The sequence below is a fragment of the Sceloporus occidentalis genome, unplaced genomic scaffold (genome assembly GCF_023333645.1).
Source record: "Sceloporus occidentalis isolate IW3139 unplaced genomic scaffold, rSceOcc1.0.p SCAF_25, whole genome shotgun sequence".
NCBI classification, from domain to species: domain Eukaryota; kingdom Metazoa; phylum Chordata; class Lepidosauria; order Squamata; family Phrynosomatidae; genus Sceloporus; species Sceloporus occidentalis.
Genome location: NW_028317005.1, coordinates 3,827,090 through 3,840,466, shown reverse-complemented (window position 1 = coordinate 3,840,466; position 13,377 = coordinate 3,827,090). Strand labels below are relative to the sequence as shown.

The 13,377-nt window shown below is 38.5% G+C and overlaps 1 protein-coding gene across 1 annotated transcript in view; it reads right to left on the bottom strand.

Moving 5' to 3' along the window:
• The window catches only part of LOC149300270 (sodium/hydrogen exchanger 9-like), a 261,467-nt gene that overhangs the window by 156,570 nt on the left and 91,520 nt on the right, over positions 1-13,377 (bottom strand). The window contains exons 7-8 of the mRNA XM_089485270.1: positions 12,169-12,307; positions 8,858-8,963 (exon numbers count right to left, since the gene is read on the bottom strand). Of these exons, the coding sequence (XP_089341396.1) occupies positions 8,858-8,963; positions 12,169-12,307 (245 nt within the window). The remainder of the gene's footprint in view (positions 1-8,857; positions 8,964-12,168; positions 12,308-13,377) is intronic.

Sequence of the window (13,377 nt, the reverse complement as noted above, 5' to 3'; positions counted from 1 at the left end):
ATACATTCTAGAGGCATTTGGATACTATATATATATATATATATACTCTTATTTTCATGCTGTTTTGCAGTTAGAGCTTCACCTTTTGTAGATTTTATCCTGTGTCTATACAAGTAACTGCGATAAATGTATTTTCTATGAACAAGCAACTTTTTTTTAGACAACTTGCTGTGAGTGTACTTTTCTTGAGTTTGTGAAGTATAACCACAAAGTAAAAAAAATATTTACATACTGTTTACATTTTTCTAGAAAGTATTTTTATATTTGTGGGTTTTTTTAACTCAATCTTCAAGTCTGATTCTCATTTTAACAGGTCTAGTTCTTACTTAGCCAGTATATATTCGGTAATAAATGAAACATAACACAATCCCAATAACGATTAAATGATTACATTTTAAGGGCTGAGCATTATATCTCATTTCATGAGCAATGCATTAGTTATGGAGATCATCTTGTCAGAATAAATAAATCTGTAGCATCATTTACTGTCACTCAGCGTAAGAAAGATAAACAACTACAGGCAACACTAAAACACGCATACGCAGTCGCAGGTTCATAGCTCAATCCGCATGATGGTAACGTCTGATTCACACTTCTATAACAACAGATGTTAAATTGCTGCTGTACTGCCATAAACAAGCAGGGAGCTGACAGATCAGCCGGGCAAGCTTTGCGGCTTATGAGGTTTGAGCATTGTCTAAGGTGTCTTTAAATATGAATTTCAACAAGATAAGTGGCCCATCTTTACCATTAGAGTTCATTTTGCAAGCTTTAGTTCTCTCTGAAGGGTCTGTGGGTAATTACAGTAGTTGATGACATCATCTGAAAAGATTGCTCCTATCTATCTAGCTCTCTGCAGCTGGCTAACTTACAATACTATCGGCAGATGCATGGTTTCAAATTATGTGTCCCAGGCTGGTCCTTTGTGGCACATCAGCTTGAGGCATGCTAAAATGACAGTACACTTTATTCAAAGCAATTATATTCTGGGTTTTTTATGCCTAACTAGTGTAGTGGATTCATATACCATTTACAAACGATCAAGAGAACAATCACAAACCTTTGAGTGCTTGTGAAAAAGCAGGTGTAATTGCATTATGGGGCAACAAAAGTTGTTTTTGTCATTCCATTATGTTGCATATACTGTATGTTAAGTAACAATTGGCCTCAGAGGCGTAGCTAGCTCTTTTTGTGCGCCAGAGGCAAGAATGAAAAATTGTCCCCCCCAGCTATTTTTTTTTACAGAGGTTATTTTATTTAAACTGCCCTTACACGCACTTGTCCATAAACACATATACACATACACACTGCTTTTACACACAGCTGCCCATTAAAACACATACACTGCCCTCACACATGACTGTTGTCACGGAAGCCTCCGTGCCATGGGCTCCTGGAGGGCACTGAGTGCCAGCCTCCTTCCTACAGACTATGGGCCCTGGTAAGGAGTGCCACGTTATCCAAATCATAAGAGACTCTAAAGGCTGTGGAGCTCGGAAACAGATTTGGGGTTCTTGCATTTTGGGACTGTGAGGTTTTGTAGAGTCACCCCTCAATTAATGTTATCCAGTGACATGAAGCCCTTTTGTGTGTTATTAACCCCTTAATAACAAAGCCTGTACATGTACGGGCTCAAAATGCATTGTTTTCAATGGGTTTAGGGACCGCCCATTGTCCTTAAGGGGTTAATAAAAATGTATTTTAATATTGCCTTATTTCCTAACCGTTTACACACAGCACACTAAGGTCTAGGAGATAATCTAATCAAGACAATGTGTATTCCTTATTTTAGTGGTGTCTGTGTCCTTTTGTATTGTTAATCCCATTATTGCCCCTGTTGTCTCTGGGATGCAGATTAAGGGGGCGGTGTGTATCCCAGTATCTTGTTTTATGTTAATGTGTGTTCTGCTGGATATATCCAGCCATCTGTGTCTAAAATAAATCAGTTCTCCTCTTGTTGTACCTTCAATCAGCATCCATCATTTTCTATCTTCCATCCTGTGGTGAGAGTGTGAGGTCTGTCACTCCAGGCCTCTGCTTTAGTGCTCTCTCATCACTATGCGCTGGCTATTGATGCAGAGCGTGACGCCATATCCCGGCGCTCTGCATCATTTGTGGCACGTAGTGATTAGGGAGCACGGAAGCTGAGGTCTGAATTGACAGACCTTGCTCTCCCTATTGTGATCTCCTCAACCAGCCCTACTCATCGGACACCTCATACCCAAACCAGTGCTGATCACGGGGGCGCCTGGGGAGCAGGGCTGGTTGGGGAGAGCACAGTCGTGCAGCTGCCTCGGCAGTCCCCAGAAGACCGTCCCTGGGGAGGTGGCCTCTCTGCTCGCCCCTCCCCTATAGATACGTTACTGTTTTTTAGGGGCTTTATGGTGAATCACAGGGCCATTGAGTTGGTTAGAGAGATCCGTGTCCTCCCCAACCAGTCCTGGAGGCTGCAGCTGCTGATTGGGTGGCTGTGCACTCCCTCGCAGCTGTATCTCTTGCCTCACCCTTCCTACGGCCCTAATTGGCCTTCAAACTCCCTTTAACGCATGTATGTCATTTAGAGGACCTGTTCTGCCAACAGGAAGCTAATAGGATGCTATGAGGAAGCAATCTTTTTATCATTTTATTTAACATATGACTATTCTAAGGATACACAATATAGAATAGAATATTCTAGCTACAAAAAAAAAGTATGGATTGTACCGATATATCCATTACTATATCTTTCTTGCGGCAGCTCTATGAGACTACATGAGCAGTAATTTCAGATAACATTTTAGGAAAGTTCCTAATGAACTCCTATGAAATTTAGAAATGCTGCTGCGTCTGTAGACATATCAGCGGACAGGATCGGCATCACTTTTTAGTTTGAAAATGAAGTGTACCGCATGACTGATTATTGCTAAATGAATACAGTTTGAGCAAATTAAAGGAAGCCGATAAAAGCGTTTGAAAGGTCATCTGCTTAGCTCACCATCAATCGTTACTTTTTACCAGCTGCCTCAAAATAAGTCTTCTCCTGTTTGGTTCATAATTAGCGGCTGAGGATTAACCTTGGAGAGGCTTTGAGTAATGGGAGCCATGTTACAGAATTGCTTTTGTTTTAAAAATAAAAATAATAATAATAATAATAAAAAAAAAGGTTTGTCTGCATTTAGTTGAAAAAGTAGTGGTTGCTGTCCATACAAATAAGAAACATGTTAAACAAAAAAGAAAATTTTTATTCTACTGCCAAACCGGGAGTATAAATAATTAAAATGCAAAAATACTACATGCAGTGTCAGGTATATTGATGGTCTCATTCTCCATAACTGGATTTTTTTTTTAGGGGGACTAGAACATCGTTATTATAGACAATTTTTATTCACTATAATAAAAACTCAAATCTAAACTTAATATGCTTAAAAAGTAAGAAATGGTAATATTTTAAAAAAAAAATCTCCACAAAAAACTCCTTTTATACATTTCATGTAAATACATTTATGTCGGGTGTTTAATGTAGCCAGGCCCACACTGGCCATCTTGCACAAAGGGAAAATGACCAGTGGGCATCTGGCTGACATCACCATAAATTCATTATAAATAATAAATACCTTATATTATCATATGGACTGGCCTTTTGGCATATCGGGCAGGAACGGTTGACTTTTGATTTTGATTTCTAAAGTTTTATTACTTTTCTAAATGAAGAAGCTAAAATGTGTTTTTACAATGTCTGGTGTCATTTTTAACATACATTTTACATTAAACATTTAGATATATAAAAATCAATTTAGATATCTCATTTAGACCTATATACACCTATCCAGGTATCTTTATCCAAGTTTGTGGCTCTTTTCTGCTTAATATTTGACTGAAGACCACTTCCAAATGCAGTTTACTTGTAAAGATTATTTGGTGGCTGTGTCCCCAGTGTACTATATCTAGAACTGAACACAAGTTTGGGGCACAATTAATGTTAAAGATATCTCTTTTGAAGGTTCACATGCAGTAGATCAATTATAGTTTTATAAACTCCTTCGACAATAGTGACTTGGCCATTCAGAGAACCACTTGATATCTGCAATGATGTAAAAGGAAGTTCCGTTAATACTCTTCTCAATAGGCTAAACATAGCTTTGGAAGGTTATAGTAATCTTTATTATCCTTTAGGCCTTGTTACCCATTCAACTCTAGATCTTGTACGTGGATTTGATAATTACCGTATTTGCTCGATTATAAGATGTTCTGAAAAATACCCCTCGTCTTCTAATCGGGGTCTGATTATCAAATAGAGGTCTGATTATGAGACTAAGATCCAGATCCCCGCACCGCTGCAGGGGACCTGGATCCTCCTGTCTCCCCCCCACACACACTTACTGGTGCTTCCTGCTGTATTGCTGGGGCAGCGGGTTGACGTCTACGCGATCCGCGTAAACAACGTCCGCTGCAGCCGGAAGCACGTGTGGCTAGCAGCGGGGTTTGTCTGTGTCCGTCGCGGATACCTTCTCCGACTGTCAGAGATCAGAGTTCCCCGCACCGGTGCCAGGAACTCTGATCTCTGACAGCCGGGGAAGGTATGCGCGACGGACGCAGACAAACCCCCGCTGCCAACTCCACCTCCTTCCGGCTGCAGCGGAAGGAGACGTCAACCCGCTGCCCCGGCAATACAGCAGGAAATTGGAAGCACCGGTAAGTGTGTGTGTGTGTGTGTGTGTGCGTGTGTGTGTTAAATGGGGGCATAGGGCATTTCTGGAATGCCTTATACCCCTATATGCCACTCTGGCACTTAGGGGGTTAAAAGGCATATTATGGGGCAGTGTGGCATATAGGGAGGTATAAGGCATTTCAGGAGGCAGAGTGGCGTTAAGGGGGCATTTAATAGAGCACTCTGCCTCCTGAAATGCCTTATACCTCCCTATATGCCACTCTGCCCCATAATATGCATTTTAACCCCCTAAATGCCAGAATGGGATATAGGGGTATAAGGCATTTCTGGAGGCAGAGTGGCACATAGGGGGTCAAAAGGCATACCATGGGGCACAGTGGCATATAGAGGGTTAAAAGGCATATCATGGGCCACATTGCCATATTGGTGTGGCAAGCCTGGGGGCAGATGTGCGTTACTGGGGGACAGGTTGGAAAATACAAGGAAATAAAAACAAAAAAAATATTTTTCTCAATCATAGCTTTTATTAAAAAAAATAGTTTACATGAATTAACATTTACTGGTAAAACTTTTTTCCTTTAGGGTCGTCTTATATTCAGGCTTTTTCTTTTTTCCTAAGTTAATATTCGGATTTGGGGGGGTCGTCTTATAATCGAGCAAATACGGTAATATTCATATGCACAAAGAACAATGTCATGAATTGCATGGTATGTATCAGTAATGTATTATTTGGTCCTTAGGTACGAAATCAAACAAACTGCATTTTGAATGTTACAGAGGTTAATAATGGCTCATGGTTAGCTGCGTAACTAATGCATGAATGAAGAGGGGGAAAAAAATGATAGACTGGCAATCTAAAATTGATGAGTCACATTAACATCTGTTCATGAAAAAACCTCCTTCCATTAATTCAAACGGCCATTATCCATATCAAAACCCAAGCAATGTACTGTGACATATTGATGATGTGAGACACATTTTCCAAATGGCTCTTTTAATACCAAAACAATCAATATCGGAATCTAATGTATAGCCTGCTGTCATTTTAAAACAGGATCAGTGTAGCATTCAAATTCCTTTCTCCCTGTGCTTGTTTTCAAATCACTCTAGGCAGCAAATACATTTTTGTTAATTAAAAATAAGGAAATTCAGTATTGTTATTCACAGAGCTGAGCTGAAACAGCTGGGGCATTGGTTCACTGCATTTTGTGAGATTCTAAAACAAATTCAGCCAATGTTCACCTCTCTATGTGACATTCAATGCAAATTAGCTGTCGGGTCTACCCTGTGTGTATGCAATATCATGAGAGCACCATGTCTACTCATCTGGAATCCTCAGCATGTGATTACCAGGTGTTGTCTTGGGATAGTATGTGAGACAAGAGAACTAACATATGATATATTTGAGCCCCTGGCTTCTTGAATTCCATATTTACACATATTTGCTGCTTTTTCCTTGCACTGGTCAGATAATCCTTCCTTACCCAACAGGGATAGGAAAAACACAGCAAAACATAAAAAAGTAGTGCAAAGAGAAGGTCTAAATGTGTGCTTTCAACTACACAAAGTTTTCCAAGAATTTCTTCCCAAAGGGGAACATCCATAACTCAATTACTTGCCAAAGAATTCCAAGGGATTTTCAAAAAAGTATATTGTTTCAAAAATAATCAGGGATAATAATATTCCCTGAATCATAACATTTATTAAATCACTTCGTCTTAGTCTGAAGAAAGTCAAGGTGTTGAACATTATGAGGTCACTCCATGGCTGGCATTGCATTGTTCAGTTATGAGTCGAGATGTGCCTGCTACAAAAAAAAAATAAAAATAAAAAAAAGAAGAGATCAGAGGCACGTTGCTCTTACTATTACATGGCTGCATGATAGGGAGCTAAAACATGAGCATTATGCGCCATTCTCCAGGGGACTAAACATGTTTATCCCCCTCAGTTCTCCAGGCTGCACACCTATCTTCCCTTCTTCTAAAGTGATTTAATAATTCCTGTAAAACAATTATGTAGTGCTTTATGTGTTATGCTCAGTTTACCCACTACAGCACTGCGGAATATGATGGCAATATATAAATCAATGAATAAATAATAAGTTATGTTTTAAAGAACAACGTTATTGCTAATTCTTTGAGAAATAATTAATAATAGCAAAGTCTGGGTAACCTTCGTTTACATTTGGCCTTGCAATTCTCAAGTCAAGGGAAGAAGACAAAGAGTAAAAAAAAAAGTAGGTTGAAGAAGACACAGGAAACCCATAAGAGAGGAATTTCAAGAGAGACAAAAGAAGGAGTCGCAGACAAATAACACAGAAGCCATTACACTGAATTACTGAATATTACTTTCCTCATAGATTTTAATAAAAAGTTCTCCAAACCTGCATTGGCAAGTATACTTTAGTCGAAGAGCGGAGCACAAATCAAACAGAATCTCAAGCTGTTAATCAGAGGGTCCCTTTGCGACGATTGCTTCACTGTAGTCTAGACTTGCCATATATTAACTGTTCCCTGCGAGCCGGGGTAATCCAAGTGTATGCTGCGGTTATTAAAATCTTCACAGCAGCCTCAAGCAAAGTCAAGGCTTTTGGAATAAGGACCCTAATCCGTGACTTACAGGCGGTGGCTTTACATCGCACTGTGATTTATTACATCCGCAGCCACTTCTGAGCGTCCTAAACACAGATGATCATGCTGTACTGCAATCTACGCAGTGAATTCACTTTTATCTGATTGCTTTCTGGTTTTTTTAAATTCTGTTGTAGCAAGAAAAATCAAACAACATTTTCTACTGCGTCAAAAAGGCTAACTATTCATAATCTATTATTTTATTAATATTGTATATTAGGGCAGATTATTCGTTTAAAGTCCAATAGGTACTGATATATAAGGAAAGGAATTCCTTGCCCCATAGAGCTTACAGTCTAATTGAATGGTCCCATTTGTGGTCTTACTTGTGTTCTTACTACAGATCCAATACACTAAAAGCCGCTATCAGCGTATAAGTACGAAAGAGTATGCAAACATCAGAATACATCTACCTACAGCACCTACAGAAATAGAGCTGGTTTTGTCTTAAAAGAAAACTTCTGCCATTATTGTGCTGATTATTTTTAAACCAGTTCAACTTTTTGCATAATATATGTTTCAAACAACAGTTTATTAGCCATTTGTATGTGTTCTAGCTTTATTATCTTAGCCCAATGAGACCAATACTCAGACTTCTCTTTCTGTCTGTGGTAAAAAAGCATGATGTCTGAACAGGAATAGTCTCTCAACATATTACATTACTGACAACAACGGCAGCCTGCAGATACATTTAGTTTTTTGGAGCACAATTAAGTAAAAAGTTATCTGCAATTCTCATCTATATTACTGTATGTAGGACTGTATTTACGGACAAGTGTATTTTTTTCCCCTCATGGGACTTCCCCTTTAAGCACAATGCTAAATGCTCTGTGGGTCCAGACCAGCATTTTGTACCCACTATCAAATGTAAATGTGTACATTCCGAGGAATCCCTGGAAGCCATACAGCCTACAGAGTAACATTTGAGAGACCTTCAGAGATCTCAGCAAAAAAATGCTCAAAAGAAGGTTTGGTTTCCTACCATCCATCGAGTTAAAGCATAGCATAGCTGCTGGAAATAACAAAAATCCCTTCAAAACAATTTAAGGTATTCTGATGTGAAGCATCTGTTCAGTTCTAACATAACAGATCTTCATTTCTGACACGTAAATTAAATTAACAATTATCAACAACTAAAGTATTTACTAATAGGATTTTATATGTTATATATATATATTAATCAATTAAGAAATAATATTATACTTCAAATAATAACTGAAAATAGTATTACTGCAGGACATCTCATTTATACTGATAAATATATGCCTGCCTATGAGGCTAGAAAGGTAGACAGATATATAGGACAAATTTATGTTTTCTATGAAATTTTAAGTCATATATTTATCTTGATTTTGAGTGTATTTCTAATGGAAACATGAACAGTGTTTATTGGGACACCACAACCTGGTGAGACTACTGACGTAAGAAACAGCATGATGCCTTCACGATTAGTCTCTCGAAAATGAAAAGGTTTATGGAATAAAACTATTTGCTAGTAAGAAATGTGTATTCTGCATTAGTCCACAAACAATACACATATACAAGTTTTCTTCATAAACTGTGACAATTTGACTCTTACCTGTGAGTCCTGCTGCTTCTGCAGATAAGAAAGCACTCCACGACAGCAGAAAAAACAGTCCGGTCTCCAGCATCGGAAACTCGCATAGCTTAGTAAATTTTGTCAAGTGACCAATAGCTATTAAGGAAAACACATGGCTGTCATAGGAATAATTCAGCATTGTCTATTACTCCCTAATAAACTCACTTGGGACTAAAAAAAATACCGCATTGGCTCGTTTATAGGCCGCACCCTAAAAGTTAGGTGCTTTTTTAAAGAAAAATTTTAATTCTTAGAAAAAAAACAACTTAATGGATTAGATATGCTGCCACTCTGCCCCCCCCAGATATGCTGCCACACTGCCCCCCCTGGGATATGCCCCCACCTAGATTTACCAATGCAGAGTCACGGGGGTCTAGTAGGGCTAGCGGGGACATCTGCGCAATACGCCTAGACAACTTCTGGTGCTGGCACTTCCGCCGTGGGAAGTGCCGGCAAGGGATATTGTTAAAGCAGACGTGCCGACAGAGGAAGTAGTTTACGCGCATCGCCGCAGCCGGTTAACGTTTGCGGGATGCGCTTAGACAATCTCCCATGCCGGCACTCCCCCAGTGGAAAGTGCTGGCAGGGAGGCTGTCTCAGCGTATCGGAGTATAGGATGCAGGTCCCCTGCAGCGCTGCGGGGGATCTGTATCCTAACCCTGCTGCCTGCCCGGCGCATTCCTGGGCTAAACCGCGATTATAGGGGAAAAAAGTGCGGCCTATATTCGTGCACATACCGTATATTGCAGAGAAAATTGCTTGCAATGTGCGCTTTTGGGGTTTATTCACTACATGGAGCATTGGCAAGACAAATGGCAGAAGAGTTTGCTATTCCTTATGAAAAGCCAACACTAGACAGTTCCCCCAACTAGAAAGCCAACCTTAATAATCAAAATCAATGGTGAAATTTTTCAAAATAAACACTTGCAGCAACCCTTAAAAGTACTCCTCCATTACTTCTTTAAAGTGTATCTCCGTTTATTAACACATTTGGATGATGATACTGTGCCATTTTTATTTGTTTTAGGAATTGTAGAAATATGGTGTTTTATATCTGATGATCCTGCTTTATTAACCCCTTAATGACAAAGCCCGCCCATTGTCCTTAAGGGGTTAAATACTTTTTGTAAGTGTATACATAAATACACACACCAATCAGCCATAACATAACCACTAACTGTGAAGTGAATAACACTGATAATCTTGTTATCATGGCATCTTTCATGGGTCCTGCCATTCATGTGGATTTTACTTTGACGTGTACCACCTATCTAAGCATTGTTGCAGACCATGTACGCTCTTTCATGCCATAAAGCAAAAATGGTTCAGAAATGGTTCAAGGTGTTGACTTGGGGGCCTCCAAATTCCCCAGGTCTATGGGATGTGCTAGACAAAAAAGTCCGATCCATGGAGGCCCCACCTCACGACTTACAGGATTTAAAGGATCTGCTGTTAACCCCTTGGTGTCAGATACCCCAGCACACCTTCAGAGGACTCGATGCCTTGATAGGTCAGGGCTGTTTTGGTGGCAAAAGGGGGACCTACACAATATTAGGCAGGTGGTCATAATGTTATGGCTGATCAGTGTATACTCCCACGTATTGCTCATTTTCAATATTGTGTTACACTATCTCTGTGTTATCTTTTAATGAGATGTCCTCCTGAGCTCATACCCTACTAAGAAGGCTTTTCCTGGAGAAGATCACTGTGGTTGGGCTTTCATAATATATAGTGAAGTGAATAAGCTGAATTACAAAACTCCTCAAGCTCTCCTGTCAACAAACACAGATTGGTTATAATTTCCTAAATGTTTTTGTCTGGATAGTTGTTAAGATATGTTAAATAATATTAAACATTTTCATGAAATTCACTGTATGTTTGCACAAACATGCTTCATCTAACTCCTGCAGTCGATGGATAGTTAGTACCTGAAATACCAGCTGCAGCTGCCAGCAAATCCCATAATACTAATTCAGATATGCACCAAGTGTCCCATTGGGGTCAAGATAGTGATCAGTTCCACTGGTTGGTCGTTGTATGCAATATTCAGGGTTCTGGGCAAATAGGACATCATAATGTATTACTATGTAAAGAAGGACAGAGATGCTGGTAATCCCATTGAAGCATTTGTTGTGTGGAGCTATTTCATTTGCTTTTGTTTGATTTATTCATTGCAAACAGCCGAAAGCCTGTAAAGTTTGACAATAAACCTGGTTTGCAATGGGAGTTGAATAATTTTGATTGCAACTGTACATTCTAATACTTCAGTGTTTAAATGTTCATACTTAATACATACCTTTTATATGTGAGATGTTACAGTAAGTATTCTGCCCTGCTAGCTTAAAAAACCCTCCTGTGAGTACAGCCTTGAAATCCCAAAATTGATTTTCCGGAGGAATTTTATGCACAACCTTTTGAACCATGTTCGTGAAAAGTTTATAGCAAGTGATAAAGTTAATGGCTGTGGTAAATAAAAGGCTATTAACTGAAATGTCACTTGTTCTGTACTTTTTATAGTGAATGTAAATGATGTCCAGCAACAACGACTAGTCTTCCTTATCAGGGACAGGGCTCACGTCTGAGTGAAATCCTAATTCAGTACCACTTACACAAAACTATGAGTAATGATAGACCTAAATTAATTTTAGTGCCTTGTGCCCCCAGGTACACTCCATCTTACTGTTCATTATAAAGTGGATCTGTTACTTTTTTGTAAGTTTTATAATTCTACCCTAAGTAATTCTATCCTATGTAATATGAGTACATATTAACAAAATACGTAACATATGGGTATTAAAAGCCAGCATACACAAAGACATACAAACAAAAGGCACGAGCTAGTTTTAATAAATTAAATCAATTTAAATTAAATCATCTATTAAATCATGTATTCATGGAATGTTTGATGATGAAAAGCCTCCGACATTAAGTATAAAGATAAATTAGAATTATTATATATTAAATGACTTACAATAAACTTCTTACGTTTTCCTAAATTAACAAATAGTTAATCTAAACAATAGCAGAAATGCAAGCAAATGAAAAGATTAGGACAAACACTGTTACCTTCTTTGTGACTTCATAGGACTATATGCAAATTATTATACTAAAGGTGTTGTTCTGCCTACTCTGCTGAATTCAACACTTTTGTTACTAAATGCAGCATTAGACACATCAGTCTTGGTACTGCTGAATATTCAACCCTTCCAAAAAAGATACCTCTTCATTCATGTAAACATTTGTCTCATTCATTCCTGAGCAGAAAACAAAAAATAGAATTCAAAGGATATCAAAGCTGTGACTACGGCGTAAGCTGAGCCCATTGCAAATGAACCAGCAAAGATCCCCAGGAAGTTGCCCACACTTTGGAAAAAAGCAGCTGCATCAAATACGTTTGGATTCTCCTTTGGTCTGTATATTGATATGGAGCTAAGAAGAAGAAAAAAAAGAAAGAAAAAATGAAATGTGATTTGTAAAAACTATGGTTCCATGTGTACCAAACACTTTATGTAACAACAACAACAACAACAAATATATACAAAACAGACAAAATAATCATACTTTGTAGTACTGTTTGTGGTCTACAGAGAAGTTTTGAGGCAGACAGGTGAGGAGATAAATGGGAGAGAAATCTAATTTTCTTTCATAAAAGATATTTTGCATACAATAAAATGAATTGGGGTCAATGTAAAATGGACTTGTAGTTAACATGAAAATAGATCTCAGCCCTACAGCACTAGAGAATGTGATCGTGGAGAAGGCACACTACAGTGCTTCCACATATATATGTGGTTGGCATCCTGGGTCCACTTTGCCAGCCATGTATGTCATACATAGTCAGCCCTGAAAGGGTTAAAAAGAAGAGGTGATCTATTGAGCTTCATGAGGAATCCCAGTCTTACCTTTCCTATGTCCTTTCAGGAATACCCTCAGACAAAACAGAAGAGACCTAACCAGGTCTCTTTAGTTAAAAAGAGCAGAGTCACTGATCCCCAGTACCTTCACTTAAAGCTAATGAGATCTTTTTAATGATGTACATTTTTTTTTCAAGTACAAGTACAAGTTATATTCATTAATTTAACTTATATTTTTTTTTCAGATTTGGAATAGCTAATGTTTTCTAAGAGTTATGTGGGTTTTTATAGTGGTATGCTAAATATTTTTTAAGGAATTTATCGGAAAAAAGGGATGTAATTAATTTTTAGGCTTAATGAGGGTGCAGGGGATATTTCCGTGAGCAGAGTCTTCAGTTAGGGGACTGCCCACTGAAAATGGAGACACTATATAACCATATTCAAGTTTTGACCATAAGATTGGTACCTGACAAGTATTATTTGGTAAACAACTAACAAAATCATACACATTGTGAGTTACCATTGTCTGCAACTCTCTGTGTAAGGCTGAGGAATCCTTTCATGCTATTATTCAGGAAAATAACATCAAGTGTGCATTAGTGCATCAAGGACCAGTAGAAGTACCAGCAAAATAAATACACACAA